Here is a 21,194-nt window from a genome sequence, read left to right on the forward strand (position 1 = left end):
CGTGTACTGTACATCTAATCAGTTATATAATTTGGTTGCTTCTTCCTTTGAAATGTTTTTAAGATAATGGAAAAATATTCATGTTAAGATTATAGGGATGTTTCTATAATATTTTTTATTTGTTACTCCAATTCCAATAATTATTTGACCTAAAATGGACCTTTGGTTCATTGTTTTTTACTTGCTATTATTCTCCACCTGTATTTTGAAAGTCTTTTCAAACAATGTTCAAGAAAGATTAAACTAAGAAGGTTGAAAGTGCATAAAATGAAATGATTATAGAGATCAACAATAGAATCTAAATATATCTCAAATTCTTTCATGTTTAACATTTACTATTACCCTGAACTGAGACATTATCAATTCTAGCCTAGATTACTCCAAAAGGCTTCCATTCTTGTGCCTCCAGGTAGCCATGGAGAGCTATTGGGGTTGTTCCTCTGTTCAAAATCCTTAATTAGATTCCCTTCATATACTAAGCTCCATCAGGGCCTACAAAGCCTTACGTGATCTAATGTTCTTCTTGCTTCTCCTTCAGTGCTTTAAAAAGGCTGGTCTTCTGGCTTCTGCTATTTCTGGCAAGAAGTTAGCAATCACTCAAAGTGTTCTCTGTATATAAATGTTTTCCCTAGGTGCTAGAAAAAATTTTATCTTTGGTTTGTATTTGCTTGAATATAATGTCCCTAGACATGGTTTGCATATCTTGAATCTGTAAATATACCCTCTTACACCAACTTGAGAATTTTTCAATCATTATTTTTCCAAGAAATTTATTTGCCTTAGCTTTCTTTTCTTGCTTTATGATACTCTAATTACATGTATATTAGATTTTTTCATATTTTTCTATGAGTCCCTGAGACTCTATTTTTTACCCATCAATATTTTTTCTCTCTTATCTTGCTGCTGCTAAGTCAATTCAGTCGTGTCCGACTCTGTGTGACCCCCATGGACGGCAGCCCACCAGGCTCCCCCATCCCTGGGATTCTCCAGGCAAGAACACTGGAGTGGGTTGCCATTTCCTTCTCCAATGCATGAAAGTGAAAAGTGAAAGTGAAGTCACTCAGTCATGTCTGACTCTTAGCGACCCCATAGACTGCAGCCTACCAGGCTTCTCCATCCATGGGATTTTCCAGGCAAAAGTACTAGAGTGGGGTGCCATTGCCTTCTCTCTTATCTTAAGGTTGGGTAATTTCTATTAATGTATCCTTTGTAGGGTAAGGGAGTTAGAGAAGGCGAGATTCAGAAAAAGAATGAGACTGGCACTTTACAGGAACAGATCACCTTTAATCAGGTGAGAAGGGGCAGCAGTCAGATTAGTGAGCGGCTGCACTAACCCAAGAAAAGAGTAAGTATATATAGGCATATATGTGGAAACCTAATGTCTTAAGGGGGCCTGTTCTTCTCCAAGGTTGTTAGGAGTGGTTATCTCTTAAACAGCTGGGGCAAGGAATTGTGGAGATTGCCCAGAGGCTGGACTGGCTGGGAGCTGGGCCTAATCAACTTTAATGTCCATTTTTTTCTTCAGGTCAGAGAGTTTTTTGTTTTGCATAGAATGGTGGGGAGGACCTGGAGGGAGTTTTAACTTCAGGTTATTTTGAGCTGTATAACTTTGCTTCATCCTTAAGTTCATTGATTCTTTCATCTGTCATTAAGTTCCTCCAGTAATGTTTTAAAGACTGTATTTTTCAGTTTTAGAATTTCTTTAGGTGGTTTTATATAGCTTTTGTTTTTCTACTGAAATTTGTTTCCTTTCATTAATAAGCTTATATTCCTTTACATCATTGAGCATAGTTTTTGTAGTTATCTTTAGATCTTTATTTACTTATTTCAACATTTGGATAATCTTGAGGATAGTTTTTTTACTTTTTCCCCTTAAGAATGGTTCAGGTTTTCTAGTTTCTTCATGTCAAATAATTTTGGACTGTATACTGGTCATTGTGAATGGATTCTGTTATTTCCCTCCAAAAGATGGGTTAAGGTTTGTTGGTTTAAGCGTGTAATTAGTTGGACTCAAACTGAAAATTCTGTCCCGGATAGCAGCTCAAACCTTAGTTTAGTTCTTTTACCCTTAGCTGGGGTGTTTTCACTAATAAGTGATTAGAGATCAGCCAGAGACAGGCAGGGTTTACAGACAGGAAGGTCTCCCCCTCTTTTGGCTCCTTAATTTTTAGCCCTTCATTTTCCAGTGGCTCTTATTACCAGAAAGTCTGCTGATTTTCTATATATATCCCTCACCAGGCCAAATGCAATCTTCCTTCTTCTAGTAGCTATTGCTCTCTAGAATGTATCCACTGAGGTTCACTCTCTAGTCCCTTTAGGTAGGTACTCCTCGCCTCCATGTCTTGCTCAGAGTTCATACTAGTTATCTGTGAGGGAGTAGAAACATAGAAGCTTACACAGTTATACTGAAAATAGAACTCTCCATACTCTTACACACATCCAGTCAAGTTTGCAGGACATGTTCTCTCTTTCAAGAAATATTTCCGCTGGGTATTTGCACAGTTTACTCTCCATATTTAATTCAAGTCTTCACTCAAGTGTCAATTATTCAGAAAGAACTTCCTTGGACAAATTGTTTAATATATGCTGCTCATTCCTCCGGAGACATTACTATCTTCCAATTTACCCTGCATTATTTTATTTCACAGTACTTATCTTTCTGACTTCATGATATGCATTAATTTTTCTTTTGCTGATATTGATTTTTCTTACTAGACCATAAGCTCTAGGAGTATGGAAATTTTTGTGTGCCTTGAGTAGTGTTGCACCCACAGCACCTAGAAGAGATTTTGGCTCATTTTGGGGGTTCAGTAAACATTTGTTGAATTAACAGCTCATGCTAGATAGTTAAAAACAAATCTATATACAAATATGCTTAACTGATTTTTGATGAAAGCAATAGCAAGCCAATGGAGAAAAGGTAGCCTTTTGGACAAACAGTGCTAGAGCAACTGGACATCTATTGGCAAAAGATGGACTTTGATCTAAACCTCCCACTTTACATAAAAATTAACTCAAAATGAATCCTGACTTAAAAGTGAAACATAAAATTAAAAAAAAAATTATGAAAATGTAGAGGAGATACAAATGGAATCTAAGACTTAAATGCAATGTGTAAAACTATAACACTTCTAGAAAAAAACATAGGAGAACTTCTTGGGATATAAGTCTAGGGAAATATTTTAGGCTTGACACCAAAAGACATAAAAGGAAATTCATAAAAGTAAAGTTGATAAGCTGGGCCTCATTAAAATGAAAAACTTTTCTCTGCAAAATACCATGTGAAGGGATGAAAGACAAGCTACAATCTTTTAAATCATATATATGACTAGAACTAATATGCCAGCAAAATTGGAAAACTAAGCAGTGGCTGCAGAACTGGAAAAGGTCAGTTTTCATTCCAATCCCCAAAACAGGCAATGAAAAAGAGTGTCCAAACTACTGTACAATTACACTCATTTCTCATGTTAGCAAAGTAATGATTAAAATCCTTCAAGCTAGGTTTCAGCAGTATGGAAACTGAGAACTTTCAGCTATACAAGCTGGATTTAGAAAAGGCAGAGGAACCAGAGATCAAATTGCCAACATCTGTTGGATCATAGCAAAAACTAGAGAATTCCAGAAAAATATCTGCTTCAGCTTCATTGACTACTCTAAAGCCTTTGACTATGAGGATCACAACAAACTGTGGAAAGTTCTTCAAGAGATGGGAATACCAGACCACCTTACCTGTGAAACCTGTGTGCAGGTCAGGAAGCAATAGTTAGAGCCAGACATGAAACAACAGATTGGTTCAAAATTGGGAAAAGAGTATGTCAAGAATGTATATTGTCACCCTGCTTATTTAACTTCTATGCAGACTACATCATGTGAAATGCTGGGCTGGATGAAGCTCAAGCTGGAATCAAGACTGGGGAGAAATATCAATAACTTCAGATATGCAGATGACACCATTCTTATGGCAGAAAGTGAAGAGGTGGTAAGCCTCTTGATGAAAGTGAAAATTAGTCACTCAGGGTCTGACTCTTTGTGACCCCATGGACTAGGGTCCTCTGTACAGGCTCCTCTGTACATGGGATTTTCCTGGCAAGAGTACTGGAGTGGGTTGCCATTTCCTTCTCCAGAGGATCTTCCCCACCTAGGGATCGAACCTGGGTCTCCAACATTGAAGGCAGATGCTTTACCATCTGAGCCACTAGGGAAGTATTGATGAAAGTGGAAGAGCTGGCTTAAAACTCAACATTTGTAAAACAAAGATCGTGGCATCCAGTTCCATCACTTCATGGCAAACAGATGGGGAAACAATGGAAACAATGACAGATTTTATTTTCTTGTGACTGAATCCATGAAATGAAAAGATGCTTGCTCCTTGGAAGAAAAGCAGTGACCAACCTAGACTGCATATTAAAAAGTAGAGCATTACTTTGCCTACAAATGTCCATATAATCAGAACTATGGTTTTTCCAGGAGTCATGTATGGATGCGAGACCTGGATGATTAAAAAGGCTGAGTGCCAAAGGATTGATGCCTTTGAACTAGAGAAGACTCTTGAGAGTCCCTTGGACTGCAAGGAGATCAAACCAGTCAATCCTAAAGGAAATCAACCCTGAATATTCATTGGAAGGACTGATGCTGTAGCTGAAGCTTCAATACTTTGTCCACCTGATGCAAAAAGCTGACACACTGGAAAAAACCCTGATGCTGGTAAAGATTGAGGGCAGGTGGAAAGGGAACGGTGACAGGGATGAGATGGTTGGATGGCATCACTGACTCAATGGACATGAGTTTGAGCAAGCTCCGGGAGATGGTGAAGGACAAGGAAGCCTGGCGTGCTGCAGTCCATGAGGTCACAAAGGTTTGGACGTGACTGAGTGACTGAACAATAACAACGACAACAATATCTAGAATAAAGGATTCTCAAAACTTTACAGTGAAAAACAATATAATTAGGAAATGGGCAAAAATCATGAAGAAATTGAAGAGCACATATAAATGGCAAATTAGCACAAGAAAAGCTGTTCAACATCATTACCTATTAAGGAAATGCAAATTAAGACCACAAGGTATTACTGCACACTTATTAGAATGGCTAAAATAAAAAATGGTAACAACATCAAATTCTGGCAAGAATGTGGAAACCCTCATTAGGTGAACACTGTGTGATACATCTGTACCATGGAATACCACTCAGCAATTAAAAGGAAAAGACTGTTGACATGTACAAAGACTTGAATGGATGTCAAAGGAATTATGGTGAATGAAAGAAATCTAATGCCCAAAGATTTTACTGTACATTCTATCTACGTAACAGTTTTAAAATGACAAAGTTTTAGAAATGGAAACCAGATTAGTGGTTGCCAGGGGTGAGGAATAAGGAGATAGCCAAGAAAGAGGTGGGTGTGGCTATAAAAATTCCTTGTGATGATGGAATTGTTCTGGATTTTGACTGTGGCAGTGGATACACCAACTTACATACATGATAAAACAGTACAGAACTGACTAAATTCACACACAAGTATAACCATTTGAATAACATGAGTGGGTTGTATCAATATTGTCCATTTAGTGGCTCTTTAGGAGATGAATCTTGGATCAGCCATTTGTTTTTTGTAAATTTTTGGCAAGTCTTAACATTTTTCAATTAAAATTACTTATGGAACTTGCTTGGCACAGAGTAAGGGCTTAATAGAAGTGAGAATTCAAAATTGTCTTCTAGTGGATGTTCTAAGTTGCCTTTTTTCCTAATATTTGGTAATATCTTGGATTCTCTTTCTAAATTAAAGTAAACTCATGGTAAATGTGTTTGTTTTCCTTCATTTCTGGTAAGGCTGAAATTTGGTTGTGCTGTGATCAGTATTGCACCATAATTTACACAGCCCTGGTGAGAGTCAGCACTTTGGATTTTGAACACTTAAAAAAACTCTTTACCCACAGCTGAACTTGCTGGGAAGTTCATTTTCAGGCATTTCCCAAAACTCATTGCCTTCTTTTAATAAACATCAGTATATTTCCAGTTATTCCATTACAGATGAAAATTATGCAGGTAAACCCTTGTCTTTTGCTGTCTTTGTCAGAAATATAACACAGGACTGGATGTGTCTTTTGGCATTCTGAATACATTCTGAATATTCTTAAGGTCTTCTGGAACCTTTCTCTCTTCATACTTAACCACTCCCAACCTCTTCACAGTCTAGTGCCTGATTATTCAGTACTTCAGGCACTACTCTTCCCTCTTCTAACAGATTAGAAAGGCACCAAAGGGTGACTCATTAAGTGTGTTAGGTAAAGCAGCAATAACTACAAGGAATGTCTCGCTCAAATATTGTCTGAGTAGTATTTACAGTTCAGTTCAGTTCAGTCACTCAGTCATGTCCAACTCCTTCCGACCCTATGGACTGCAGCACGCCAGGCCTCCCTGTCCATCACCAACTCCTGGAGTTTACTAAAACTCATGTCCATTGAGCCGGTGATGTCATTCAACCATCTTATCTTCTGAAATCCCCTTCTCTTCCCGCCTTCAATCTTTCCCAGTATCAGGGTCTTTTAAAATGAGTCAGTTCTTCACATCAGTTGGCCAAAGTATTGGAGTTTCAGCTTCAACATCAGTCCTTCCAATGAATATTCAGGACTGATTTCCTTTAGGATGGACAGGTTGGATCTCCTTGCTGTCCAAGGGACTCTCAAGAGTCTTCTCCAACACCACAGTTCAAAAACATCAATTCTTCAGCACTCAACTTTCTTTATAGTTCAACTCTGACATCCATATATGACTACTGGAAAAACCATAGCTTTGACTAGACTGACCTTTATTGGCAAAGTAATGTCTCTGCTTTTTAATATGTTGTCTAGGTTGGTCACAACTTTTCTTCCAAGGAGCAATTGTCTTTTAATTTCATGGCTGCAGTCACCATCTGAAGTGATTTTAGACCCCCCCAAAATTAAGTCTGTCACTGTTTCCCCATCTATTTGCTATGAAGTTATGGTACCAGGTACCATGATCTTAGTTTTCTGAATGTTGAGTTTTAAGCCAATTTTTTCACTCTCCTCTTTCACTTTCATCAACAGGTGCTTTATTTCTTCTTTGCTTTTTTCCATAAGGGTGGTGTCATCTGCATATCTGGAGTTATTGATATTTCTCCCGGCAATCTCGATTCCAGCTTGTTCTTAATCCAGCTCAGCATTTCTCAGGATGTACTCTGCATATAAGTTAAATAAGCAGGGTGACAATATACAGCCTTGATGTACTCCTTTTCCTATTTGGAACCAGTCTGTTGTTCCATGTCCAGTTCTAACTGTTGCTTCCTGACCTGCATACATATTTCTCAGGAGGCAGGTCAGATGGTCTGGTATTCCCAGCTCTTTAAGAATGTTCCAGAGTTTGTTGTGGTCTACACAGTCAAAGGCTTTGGCATAGTCAATAAAGAGGAAGTAGATGTTTTTCTGGAACTCTCTTGCTTTTTTGATGATCCAACACATGTTGGCAATTTGATCTCTGGTTCCTCTGCATTTTCTAAATCCAGCTTGAACATCTGGAAGTTCACAGTTCATGTACTGTCGAAGCCTGGCTTGGAGAATTTTGAGCATTGCTTTGCTAGTGCGTGAGATGAGTGCAATTGTGTGGTAGTTTGAGCATTTTTTGGCATTGCCTTTCTTTGGAAGAGTTGTATTTTCAGGCCCATTTATATTCCTGAGTCTTTTCATGCTTGTCTTTCCCCACTGGGCTTTAGAACTTCAGGAAGGAAACAACTTTCTCCAACAGGTTCTGTTTTTTAAAATTTCATCCTGCTGTTGGCAGTCCAAACTAATACTCAAAGTCACAACTTTTCCTAATAGTTAGTGCTTTTCAGAAATGGCTTCCTCTCACACTAGTATCCAAGCTCCACTGGACTTAATGCTCAGCTTGAGCTAACTCAAGTTTTGTTTTAAGAGTTGTGGAGACTTCCACTCTGAACCAAAGTGCTTTTTAAAAAAAAATCCCTATTTATCTTGTCACTCAGAAATTAATCATTTACATTTCAAAACAGCAATTTCCAGTCCTAGCACACACACACAAAAAGACTGGGGTTACGGTTTCTAAATACTCTCAGAGTTCTAAATACTCTCAAAAGTCCCACTTGCTCGTGGCATCAGATCTTGATGATAATATTGAGGTTTCTAGTGCCCTTTGACTCAGTTGATTGCAAAAGTCCTAATTCTGCCCTGTTCCACCCAGTTTCTTCCTAACTGAGGAGGAAGAAGCTCTCAGTTCAGAGTTTTGACCTGTATTTTTTTTTTTACGCTGGGATTTTGCTGACTATTGTGCAGCTGAATTCATTTGGAGAGTGCTGCTGCCAGTTCACTCTCTTCCTTCCAGATATTTTCAGGTGCAACCTGTGATCTTTGAGCTTCCATTGGTCACAGTTGTCAACACTTACCATGAAGCCTGTGTCAGGGAGAAAGTCCCCAGTTCTGTACCTCCTTGGGATTCTGACTGTGCTCCTCTGCCCTGACGGCTTACAAGGTGAGTAAAATCGTTGTGGATTCTCAGGTCCCAGAAAAGCAATTAGAAAAGTATTCAATTAATAGCAAGAAGGTAGTTAAACCAATCAATTGCAAATATATTCATTCCATATTAGGAATTTTAAAAGTATGATCAAATTGAAATGTTTTATATTACTTTGTGGGAGGTATAATAACTTGTTTTACTAATGTCAATTTCAGTTAACAAATTGCTTTACCAATGTTATAATAAATTGTTTATTAACTTCTATTTTATTAATGGAACAACTGAATTCCCAAATATTTTCAAAATGTTTTTTTAGTACTTTTATATTTATATTATTATAATTATTAGAGAAACAGTTATTTTGTATGAATTCCTGGGGGTCTGCTCTAGTAAACAGATAATGAATTGTGGGAATGAAATGAACAGCATGGGGAACATGGTCAACAGTATTGTAATAGGCTTGTATGATGACAGATAGTAACTAGATTATCGTGGTGAGCATTTATAAAGGGCTTCCCTGGTGGTTCAGATGGTTAAGAATCTACCTGCAGTGCAGAAGATGCAGGTTGCATCCCTGGGTCAGGAATATCCCCTGGAGAAGGAAATGGCAACCTACTCCAGTATTCTTGCCTGGGAAATCTCATGGACAGAGGAGCCTAGTGAACTACAGTCCATGGAGTGACAAAGAGTTGGACATGACTGAGCAATAGAACATGCATGCATTTTATAAGGTAAATAAATGTGTTGTACACCTAGATTGAACATAATGTTGAGTTCAATTACATTTCAGTTAAAAAAAAGAATAAACTACAAATAACATTACTTTCATAATGATACATAAATATGAACTCACAAATGCTTGTAATTTCTTAATTTTTCAATTAGTTTATTACACTCAGAGATAATTTTTGTTTCTAATCCATTGGTGTGTTATTACCTTCTCTTAAGCAAAATTGAAATTGTAACTGTTACCACTAATTCTGAGAAAATGAACTAGAATCTTAAGTCATATGTAAAAAATCTCTCTGTAAATGACATTTTATATATGTAAAGTTTAATTTTTTGCAGTTTGGTAATGTTTATAAATTAATCAGCATTGAGAAGATTTGATAATACCTGTAGGACTCTATGGAGAAATGTGACTAGAGCATTTAGTTGTGCTTTATATAAATGAAATCTGTGCATTAAAGGTGATTTTTTAAATCAGAAAATGTGATTTCTTTTTTTCCTATTGATAACTTAAAATATGTACAAAGCTTCAAATACTTATTACTCAGATCCAACAATTATCAACTCATGACCATTCTTGTTTTAACCATATCCACATCCATTTTTCCCAGTCTAAGTTATTTAGAAGGAAATCTTGGATATTACTTCTGAATATTTTAGCATATATCTCTAAAAGATAGGCATTCTTTCTTAAAAGCTATGACAAACCATTATCATATGTAAAATTAAGTAATGATTACATAATATCAAGTATCTAGGTTTCAAATTTTCCTGATTGTCTTATTTATAAATGTTTTTGTAACTTTATTTATTCAAATTAGAATCCAAGTAAGGTCTACACATCACAATTGATTCATATGCCTCTTGAGTTTCTTTTAATGTATAGATCCTTTTCTTTTTCTTATATGATTTTTCTTTTGTCTAATTTAATTTCTAAAGAGGATATGGTGGTATCATTATTTTGGAGGCTTCTTCTGCAAAAAGATGAAAATAATTGAGAGAAGGCTAAAAAAGTCAATATAGAATTATAAACTTCTTCAAGTGTTTGGCTAGGAATTGGACCTGATGATTTTTTAACTTATTTAGCAAGTAATAGATTCTCTTTTGTGTATATATGTGTGTGTGTGTGTGTGTGTGTGTGTGTGTGTGTGTGTGTAGTGTATTTATTCTACCAACCTTCCACGTTCATCTTTGAATTTCTATTTCCATTGGGTAAGTCAGTAAAGAAAGGCCATATATCATTGGTCAAGAAGTCTTGTGAGCTATTAATTTATCTTTTGAATAAATTCCTTCTTTTTCATTTCCTTAATTCCTCCATTGTTTATGGAATTATGCCTTTAACCCAACCTATTGTTTAAAACCTGTCATAATCTGATCCCAGTTTCATAGCCTACCTCTCACACTTCTCCCCTATGTGATTCTCTAGTCAAACTAGCCTATTAACCAACCATAAATATTCCCATGTGATTTGCTCCCTCTCATTCTTGCTAACATAATTCCCCCTCAATATAAAATGCCTCATCAATGCAGCTAACTATCCAATACCAAGTCCTGCCCCTAGGAGGCATTTTCCTGGCATATTTACGCATGGGATTTCTCTTCCTCTTCTTATAATACATATTTTCTGCTTTCTTTTGACAAATACCATAGTCTGCCTGCTATTTTGACTTAACTATTTATATGCCATCCTCACTATTTTAACGAGGCTCCAATGTGACCCTTAATATTCTCCATGGAGTTTAGTGCAACAATCTTATGTCTATTGTGTTACTAAAAATTTATTTCACGTAAGCCTCAGGAAGGGCTATACTTGAGCTCTAGACTTCCTGTATAGGTAACATCACCTTCTCACAAATATCTGTTTGGGAACTGCCCCTTTCAGAGGAACATTCTAAGTGTCTGTGGTATGGAGAGTTATGAAATGTGCTCCCTGCCCTCAAGACGCAAAAGGAGAATAAAGATCTGTTTGTCTACTTATCTATCTGTCAGCACAGATATACACACACACATACCCCACAACATAACTGCCAAACCAGTGAGACAAAAATAGAATGTCTTTAACAGATTTGAAGACTTGTACTTCACTCATTGTGTGATTTATTTGCTTAGTCTTTCTATTTATACTTTATTGATTAGTCTGTTTCTTCATCTGTAAATGAGGATGACAATGACACTCAAGTAAGGTTTTTATGTTTTTGTTTTTTAAAATTAAATGAAATGTTGTAAGTGAAGTGCTTAACACGGTGCTTAGGACATAGATAGATACACCTGTTATTGCTAACAAGAAATGTAGTTCAGAGAAACCAAATATTGTTGTGTGCCAGAGTTGGTCAGGTGCATTCACAAATGTGATAATGTGATTTGAAAGAAAAAAAATTTTTTTGGTCATTTGGTCATTCAGAAAATGTGTATTTGGTCTTTGTCCAAGGTTCCTGGCTCACAGCTCCCAAAACTCTGATAATATCCTAAGTAAAGATGATGAGGAAGGTGTCTAATGAACTAACTTCAGAACCCCAACTAAAGAAGGGTGCTCAAGTCGCTTCAGTCATGTTTGACTCTTTGGACTATAGCTCACAAGGCTCCTCTTTACCTGGGTTTCTCCAGGCAGGAATACTGGAGTAGGTTGCCATGCTCTCCTCCAGGGGATCTTCCCGACCCAGGGATTGAACCCAAATCTCCTGTGTCTCCTGCATAGCAAGCGGATTCTTGACTGCTGAACCATGAGTAAGCCCAAAGATGGACAGTGGTTGCTAATCATGATTAGAGGGTTGGAATTATCAGTCTTACCCTCTGCCTCTGGTGAGGAGGCAGGGGTTGGAGGTTGAATCAATTGCTAATGACCAATGTTTTTATTAGCCGTATCTATGTGATAAAGCCTCCATAAAACCCCCAAAAGATGGGACTTAGAGAGCTTCTGGTTGGTGAATATGTAGAGGTGCAGGAAAACTGGCATTTCTGGAGATGGCATGGAAGCTCTGTGCCCCTTTCACACACTTTGCCCTTTGCATCTCTTCCGTATGGCTGTTCCTGAGTTATATCCTTTTACAATAAATCTGGTAAGTTAAATATTTCTCTGATTTCTGTGAGGTGCTCTAGAAAATTCACCGAACCCAGGTGTACTCTATAACTTTAATCTTTTATTTATAGAAGACACAAAATTATGAAAGCTTTCCAAGTCCTGATAAACCTAACGTCTGTTTCTTAAAATTATGTGTATTTGCCAATATTTTAAAATTATTAACTAAATCCTCCAAGGCTATGTGAAATTTGATATAATGTCTTTGTATGGGTTAATTCTTATTTCATTATTGAAGTAATTTCAGAAAACATTTTCTAATATTCTCTTCTATAAAAGATGCAAAACCACAGAATATTCTTGGGATTGATGGGTACGGAAGTGATATGGTATTCTGGATTTGCACAGTCCCTACAAGTTTTCACAGAACAATGTCTCTTGATCACGAATGTTTCTTTAGTAACTTTAGTTTAAAAAAAAAAAGACTGACTCTAAGCTTTAATTACTGGAAGTCTTCCACTGTCCTCAAGTAGCCCATTCTCTCTGCTGAGGGCAGTGTATTGCCAAGACCATGGTCTGCATGGAGCAGAACTGCCCTGACTCAGTCCCTCCCTTGTGTGACCTTGGGAAAGTTACTGTACTTCTCTGTGTTTCCTCATCTATGAAATGAAAATAATAATAATAATGCATACCTCATAGGGTTGTTTGGGAGAATTAAATGAGTTAATATTTGTTAAATGCTTTAAGTACTGCCTGACATTTTATGGTAAATGCTTATACTCATATTTTGCTAAATATTTAAACTTATTGAAAAAAAAAAAACAGTTGTATACAAGGTGAGGATCAGTTCTCTTTCCCTCAGATACCCTTATACATACCTCCTTTCCTTAATTTCCAGCCACATAGTAATAGAGGAGCACAGTCCTTCTTTGGTGCTTCCTTCATAGCTCAGTTGGTAAAGAATCTGCCTGCAATGCTGGAGACCCGGGTTCGATCCTTGGGTTGGGAAGATCCCCTGGAGAAGGAAATGGAAACCCACTCAGTATTCTTGCCTGGAGAATCCCATGGACAGAGAAGCCTGGCAGGCTACAGTCCCTGAAGTCACAAGAGTTGGACACGACTTAGTCACTAAACCACCACCACCACATTTCTTCTTTGTGAATAATTCCAATTATCTTATGGGCAATGAAATTTATTGGGAAGGATAAAAGTCTTTCAATCGATCACTTTAGTTGAATGCTGCTTTGTTTAATGTGCTGCTTTGTTTAAACAACAATAACAACAAAAACCTCTTCTCTCTCTTTCACCATTGAAGGTTGTAGTCCACCACCTGAAGTTAAACATGGACACTTTATGTATATTCAAAGAGAAATATGGGGAACTGATGTGGTTGAGTATGAATGTCAGGAAGGATATATTCTTGTTGGAGAGGCTAGAATCTCCTGCAGATTTGTCGGGTGGTCATCACCGGCTCCTCAGTGTAAAGGTAATCTAGGTTCTCTGGAGGCAGAATAGCACTAAGAGATAGAGCTACTATGGAGTAATTCAGAAGTGACTCTGAGAGAACGCGTCCTCCCAGCCAGAGGTAGAGTTGTCATGAGCATGTGCTTGAGCCTGAGTGAGGTCCACTGTGGTTTAATTCCCACATATCCAATAAATGGCACCTCAAATTCTTATAGAGGCCAGAACCTTTCATGGGAGAGTTGACTGATAGGGTTGACCTCCTTATTGGGTAAGTGGCTATTATGGCACAATAAGGAAAATGTTCCTAAAGGTTATTTTAATCATTTCACTCATAATAACTCCAGGAGCTGAGTTACTGGTGCTATTTTTTTTTTTTTTTTTACACAAGATGAAACTGAGGCAAGAAGAGAGGTCCCATAGGGCAGAAGTTAACAGCTCAGAACAGCCCCTAGGCTCTCACTTTTGCTTTGCAGCTGCAATTATGTGATGTGGGGCAAGGCATTTAACTTCCCTGTGTCTCAGTTGCCTCATCTCTAAGGTGGAGATAACCATAGGGCCTCCCTCACAGAGTTGCTGAAAGCTTACTTTAAATGATGTATATATTGTGTTTGCACACAGGTGATTCCAGCCAGAGCTCCATAAATACTTGCCAGTATTGGTAGTAGTAATAGTAGTGTATCAGTAGCATAGAAAAGAAAGGTAGAATTCAGCAATATTTTTATCCTTTTTAAATGCTATTATTAGTGTTAAAATGTGTTGTATCTGAGATATTCACAATGCTAAGAAAATGTGTCTTGATTACAGCTCTATGCCAAAAACCAGAAATATCAAATGGAAAGCTGTCTGTGGAGAAGGATCAATATGTCAGCCCTGAAACTGTCACCGTCAGGTGTGACCCTGGCTATAGGATGGTTGGTTCCCAGGACATCCTTTGCTCAGAGAACAAATTCTGGAGTCCGGATGTGCCCAAGTGTGAGAAGGTGAGTAACAGCCAATGAATTTTATGTCATATGACACCTCAAAATTAATTAAAGGGAAATGGGATGGTTCATAAAATAGAAAAAGAAATAATATGTCTTAAAGGTCTATTTCAGTTGAGGGGGGTGAATTTATGAGCTGTCTATTGGCTTTTTCCACCTTACAGTAGGTCATCTCAGGTGTGTGAACAAGAGTCTTATTGACCAGATATCTAGTCTTTAGTATTTCCTCCAATAAATTATGTGGTTTTGCTCCATTTCTGGTTGGTCAGCAGAACTGATGTGCTAGTTGTTTTGGGGGGGGATTTTCTTCCTGCTTATACTTCCTCTGTGTTTGGCACTGATGCTGATTATTATTTGAGAACAAACACAGACTTAGCTCTCAGGAAAATATTTTTCTAGGATCCAAAATATTTTTCTGGAGTTTCCTACCCATCATCAGTCCTGGGGTAGTTCTTCATTTTCCAGTCTTTCTTATGTCATAAGACTTCCTGAAGAAGCTCACCCTTTACAAGGATGAGGAAACTTTCTGAAATCATTCTTTTTGTTTCCTCTTTCAGGTATCTGCTGAAGTTTGTGAGGCAGTCTTTAAAGGCCAAAAACTCCTAAAGTGTCTCCCGAATGCCATGGAAGCAAAGGTGGCCCTGGAGTTACATAAATTGTCTCTGGAGATTGAAAAACTGGAGCAAGAAAAACGCAAATTGGAAATTGCTTGAGGCTTTCTCTTGGATACATTCTCAGGAAAGAAGTTGCAGTATCAGTATGCTTCACTGTGCAGGAGAGTTCTTGCCACACTCACACAAAATACAGGATGCTTGGGGCTGGTGCACTGGGATGACCCAGAGGGATGGTATGGGGAGGGAGGTGGGAGGGGGTTCAGGATTGGGAACATGTGTACACCCGTGGCGGATTCATGTTGATGTATGGCAAAATCAATACAATATTGTAACATAATTAGCCTCTAATTAAAATAAATAAATTTAAAAAATACAGTATTTTTTACCTTACTAACTTCTACAGTTGTGACTTTCTTATTCTTTGATTAGCTGTAGGATCTATAGTGATGCTTATTCCTGATGCTGATAATTCATATCTTCTCTCTTTTTGCTTCCTGACCAGTCTGCCTTGGATTTATCAATTTTATTGATACATGTTTTATGGCTTAGAATGTGGCACTTGTTCAATATTCCATGTATTCTTGTAAAGACTGTGTGTTTTGCTGCTGAGTGGTACTCCCTATAAATGTCAATTAGGTAAAGTTGGTTGCTAATATGGTTCCAGTCTTCTCTACTCTGGCTGATTTTCAGTCTATTTGTTCTATCAATGATTGGAAGAAGGGGTATCAAAATTCTCTTTGTAGGTTTGTCTATTATTTCCTGTAGCTTTTAGTTTTTGCTTCCTATACTTTAAAGGACTATTATTAGGGGCATAAATGTTTAGAATTTGTATCTTCTTGATAACTGACCCTTTTTTATTATGTAATAAACTTCTTTATCTTTCAGAATGTTTTTTTGTTCTCAAATATATTCAAACATATTTGGTTGATATTAATATAACCCATTATCTTTTATTTTTCTGTAAATTTCTAGAATAAATTCTGAGAGCCAAAATGTATAAATTTCAGTAGCTACATTTAAAAAGTAAAATTAAATATTTGAAATTAGTTTCAATAATGTATTTTATTTAGAGTCATTTTGATATGTAATCAATGTGAAAGTTATTAGCATTGTATTTAACATTCTTTTCTTCATACTAAATCCTAAAAATGCAGTATATATATATATATATATATATAAGTGTATATATATATATAAGTGTGTATATATATATATGTGTGTGTGTATATATATATATATATATATATATATACACTTAAATGCAGTATATATAAGTGTATATATATACTTATATATATGCAGTATAATAAGTATATATATTTAAATATATATATATACACACTGTATTTAAGTATAGATATATTTAAATTAAAGCACATCTAAATTTGAACTAGCCATATTTGAAATACTCAGTAACCACATGTGGCTAATAACTGTATTAAACAAAGTGATTCCAGATTTTCCACAATGTGTATGTTAACAAGTATTAGTATACCTTGCAATCTGGAAGCTGTAAAGAAGAAAAGTGCAGAGAATGAAGTGCCAGGTACAAGACATGAGGATGTTTCTCTATGGATAAATTATGCAACATTATAGAAATGCTAGTACTTGAAGTTAAGGAGTAATTGAAATTAAAAGAATTCAATATGCTAACTGCTGCAGCTCTTAAAAATTCACATAGTAATGGTATGCTACTCAAACTTTAACTATTGAGTTCCTGATTTGGAAACCATTTATATAGTTGTTTACGAAAATGATAGTCTTTTATCCCAAGCCATACAGAATGGCGCTTTGTGCTATAGACACTAGTGCACATTTGGGGAGCTAGAGATGGTATAGGACGTATCCCAGGCTTCTGAAGGGTCCCGTGGGAGTGGAATGAGTACACTAAGTGGATAGAAAGGAAGGAAAGCCTGAGGAAGCCTGAGGCTTTGAAAAGGAAGCCTGAGGCCTGGGTTGGAGACTGCCCTTTTATGGCAGATGGCAAAAAATGGCCACAGATGCTTCCTGTCCTTGTATCTACATCTTTAAGAATCCCTCCAATTTGAGGTAGAAGCTTTCTTCATCCTTTGAGTTTGGGCTACTTTGTCATTTGCTTTGGCCAATGGGACAAAAGTAACAAATATGATATAAGCAGAACCTTGCAAATCACTTTGTGCATTAGGGTTCCCCTTGTTGCTGCTCTTGAAATCCTATGTCCACCATCATGTGAATAAGTCTAGGCTATCTTGCTGGCTGATGAAAAAGATATATGCCCCTTCTTTGTCTCAGCTGATAGCAGATATGTGAGGCCATGGAAACTAGCCAGTCTCCAGTCAACTCGCCGACAGACTACAGGCACCTAAGCTAGGCAAACTGAGACAAGCTGAGCTTGAACCATATCAGAAAGACTTCCCAGAAGAATCCTTGTTTATAAGTAATTGCTTTAGGTAACTACATTTTGGAACTGTTTTGAAGCAAAAACCAGTCAAAAAGCTCTTTTAATTTGCTTGCAGTTTGTAAAACTATGCCACAGAAAGGATTAAAGTTATTGGCGGTCATGTCAAGTTATCCACACCAAGCATCTTGCAGGCAGGGCTTATTATACATGGGACAGATTTAGCTTACAAAGGACTGATTTAGATTTTTAAACATGAGATAATTCCTTTTTTGTTATTTTTTTGAGGTGGACATTGTTCTGGCTTTTGTGGTAAAGGCAACCTTGGAGGAAGAGACTGAGGTGTTCACTCAAAGCATTCTTTCCAACACATGAGAGTAAACCCTGACTTGAGTGCAGATGGAAAGTAAGTGTAACAGAGGCTTGTTCTCCTAATGCTGCTACAGACCATCTGATACCAAGAGCTGTTCTCTGTAACGGTGCGAGAGAAATGCCATGACTGACAGTGCAGACTTCTCCATGGTCCTAATGAATCAGGCCCAACAAGGAAGCAGGAAACAGGAAGGCTTACAGAGACGCTGCAGGCAATGCCCTGGAAGAACAGCTGTTCCGGGTGAGGGTGCTGAGGCCGATAAGGATATATCTCAAAATAACAATTACATTTTGTCTTCTTCCAGTTTATCTGAGAGAGAATCATGTAGTACATTTGTTTAAAAACAAACAATTCTTTGGAGCAAGGTAGCCATGGATAGAGAAAATTGCTATCAGAAAAAGTCAGCCAGAGAGGATGTTTACTGTATTGACAAAGGTTATGTATCTGAAGCACAGGTCATCAGAAGGGACCCAGAATGCCCAGCCTGGTCTTGGGGGAAAAAATGAATCAGGAATCCAACATGATACCTTTAGAAACTGTGCAGCCTAGGAATAAATTTACCCAAGGAGATGAAAAAACCTAAACCTGTAAGGCTTGAGGAAAGAAATGAAAGACAACACAAATAAATGGAAAGGTATACTGTGCCCATGGATTAGAAGAATCAATATCCTTAAAATGTCCATACTATTCAAAACAATCTACAGACTCACTGCAATCCTTAACAAAATATAGGACTAGAGCAAGTTATTTAAAAATTTGTATGGAACTACAAAAGACCCAGAATAGCCAAATAAATCTTGCAAAAGAATAATACAACTGGAGATATCATACTTCCAGACTTGGAACTATACTATAGAATTACAGTAATCAAAATAGTATGATTTTGGCACAAAAACAGACCCATGAATCAGTGGTACAGAATAGAATGCAGAAATAAAACCATGTTCATATGATCAATTAATCGACAACAAAGGAGGCAAGAATATACAATGGGGAAAAGACAGTCTCTTTAATAAACAGTGTTGGAAAACTGAAGAGCTACATGCTAAAGAATGAATCTATATAATTTTCTTATATTATGTACCAAAATAAGCTCAAAATGGATTAAAGACTGAAATGTAAGACCAAAAGCCATAAAATTCCTAGAAAAACATAGGCAATAACGCTTTGACATCAGTCTTAGCGATACTTTTTTGTATATGTCTTCTTAGGCAAGGAAAACAAAATAAAAAATGAACAAATGGGTACATCAAGCTAAAAAGCTTTTCATAGCAAAGAAAACCACCAACAAAATGAAAAGGTGAAAATATATTTGCAAATGATATATTTGAATAGGGGTTTATATCTAAAATATATAAACTGTTCATAAAACTCAATTTCAACAAAACAGAACAAAGTAGACAACTTGAATAGATGTTCTTTCCAAAGACATACAAATGACCAACATGAAAATATGCTCAACATAACTAATGATCCGGGAAATGCAAATCAAAACCACAATGAGCTACCACCTCACACACATCTATCAGAAGGGCTGTTTTATTTTATTTTTTAAATTAATTAATTTATTTTAATTGGAGGCTAGTTACTTTACAGTATTGTAGTGGTTTTTGCCGTACACTGACATGAATCAGCCATAGGTGTATATGTGTTCCACATCCTGAACCCCCATCCCATCTCCCTTCCCCATCCCATCCCTCATGGTCATCCTAGTGCACCAGCCCTGAGCACCCTGTCTCATGCATCGAACCTGGACTGGCGATCTATTTCACGTATGATAACGTACATGTTTCAATGCTATTCTCTCAAATCATCCCACCCTCATCTTCTCCCACAGAGTCCAAAAGTCTGTTCTTTACATCTGTGTCTCTTTTGCTGTCTCACATATAGGGTCATCATTACTATCTTTCGAAATTCCATATATATGCATTAATATACTGTATTGGTGTTTTTATTTCTGACTTACTTCACTCTGTATAATAGACTCTAGTTTCATCTGCCTCATTAGAACTGATTCAAATGTGTTCTTTTTAATAACTGAGTAATATTCTATTGTGTACCACAGCTTTCTTATCCATTCGTCTGCCGATGGACATCTATGTTGCTTCCATGTCCTGCCTATTGTAAACAGTGCTGAGATGAACATTGGGGTAAACGTGTCTATTTCAATTCTGGTTTCCTCGATGTATATGCCCAGCAGTGGGATTGCTGGGTCATATGGCTGTTCTATTTCCAGTCTTTTAAGGAATCTCCACACTGTTCTCCACAGTGGCTGTACTAGTTTGCATTCCCACCAACAGTGTAAGAGTCCCTAACCCTTTTCTCTGCACTCTCTCCAGCATTTATTGTTTGTAGACTTTTGGACAGCAGCCATTCTGACTGGCATGAGATGGTACCTCACTGTGGTTTTGATTTTCATTTCTCTGATAATGAGTGATATTGAGCATCTTTTCATGTGTTTATTAGCCATCTGTACATAGAAGGGCTATTTTAGAAAGACAAGAAAGAAGCATTGGCAAAGATGTGGGGAAAAGGGAACACTTGTACACTGTTGGTTGGAATGTAAATTAGTGCTGTCATGAAAAACAGTGTGAAAGTCACTTGAAAATTTAAAAATAGAATGACCATATGATTCAGCAATTTTACTTCTGGGTGTTTATCCAAATAAAATTAAAAACAGATTAATTAGAAAAAGTTATATGCACCCCAATGTTCAAATTGAAGCATTATTTACAATAGCCAAGATATAGAATCAATCTAAGTGTTCATCCATAGATGAATGGATAGAGAAGATATGATATGTATACATAGAGAATGAAAAGAATGAAAATTTTCCATTGCAACAATATGAGTGGATCTGCAGGGTGTTATACTAAGTGAAGTAAGTCAGACAGAGGAAAACAAAGACCATATGATTTCATTTATATGTAGAATCTAAAAAACAAGACAAATTAACAAACAAAACAAAACAGAAACAGACTCAAAATGCAGAGAACAAAGAAGTTTGTTGCCAGAGAGGAGGGGGTTGGGGGATGGATGAAATAGTTGAAGGGAATTAAAAGGTACAAACGTCCATCTGTAAGATAAATATGTCATGGGGATGAGATAGATATATAGGGAATGTGGTCATTAATATTAACTGTTATGATGATGGAT

The 21,194-nt window shown here is 36.9% G+C and overlaps 1 protein-coding gene across 2 annotated transcripts; it reads left to right on the plus strand.

The window, feature by feature from the left end:
- Positions 1-8,095: 8,095 nt before the first annotated feature.
- On the plus strand, positions 8,096-15,678 carry LOC139176312 (apolipoprotein R-like). 2 transcript variants are annotated; one of them, XM_070767897.1, is made up of 4 exons: positions 8,108-8,500; positions 13,546-13,716; positions 14,499-14,674; positions 15,232-15,678. In XM_070767897.1, the coding sequence occupies exons 1-4, from the start codon at positions 8,416-8,418 to the stop codon at positions 15,385-15,387; spliced, it is 588 nt and encodes a 195-aa protein (XP_070623998.1). In that variant the 5' UTR covers positions 8,108-8,415; the 3' UTR covers positions 15,388-15,678. The 2 variants fall into 2 exon arrangements, with proteins under 2 accessions (XP_070623999.1, XP_070623998.1); XM_070767898.1 differs by lacking the exon at positions 13,546-13,716 and having other exon boundaries at positions 8,096-8,500.
- The last annotated feature ends 5,516 nt before the right edge of the window (positions 15,679-21,194 follow it).

This window comes from Bos indicus, chromosome 16 (assembly GCF_029378745.1).
Source record: "Bos indicus isolate NIAB-ARS_2022 breed Sahiwal x Tharparkar chromosome 16, NIAB-ARS_B.indTharparkar_mat_pri_1.0, whole genome shotgun sequence".
Lineage (NCBI taxonomy): Eukaryota > Metazoa > Chordata > Mammalia > Artiodactyla > Bovidae > Bos > Bos indicus.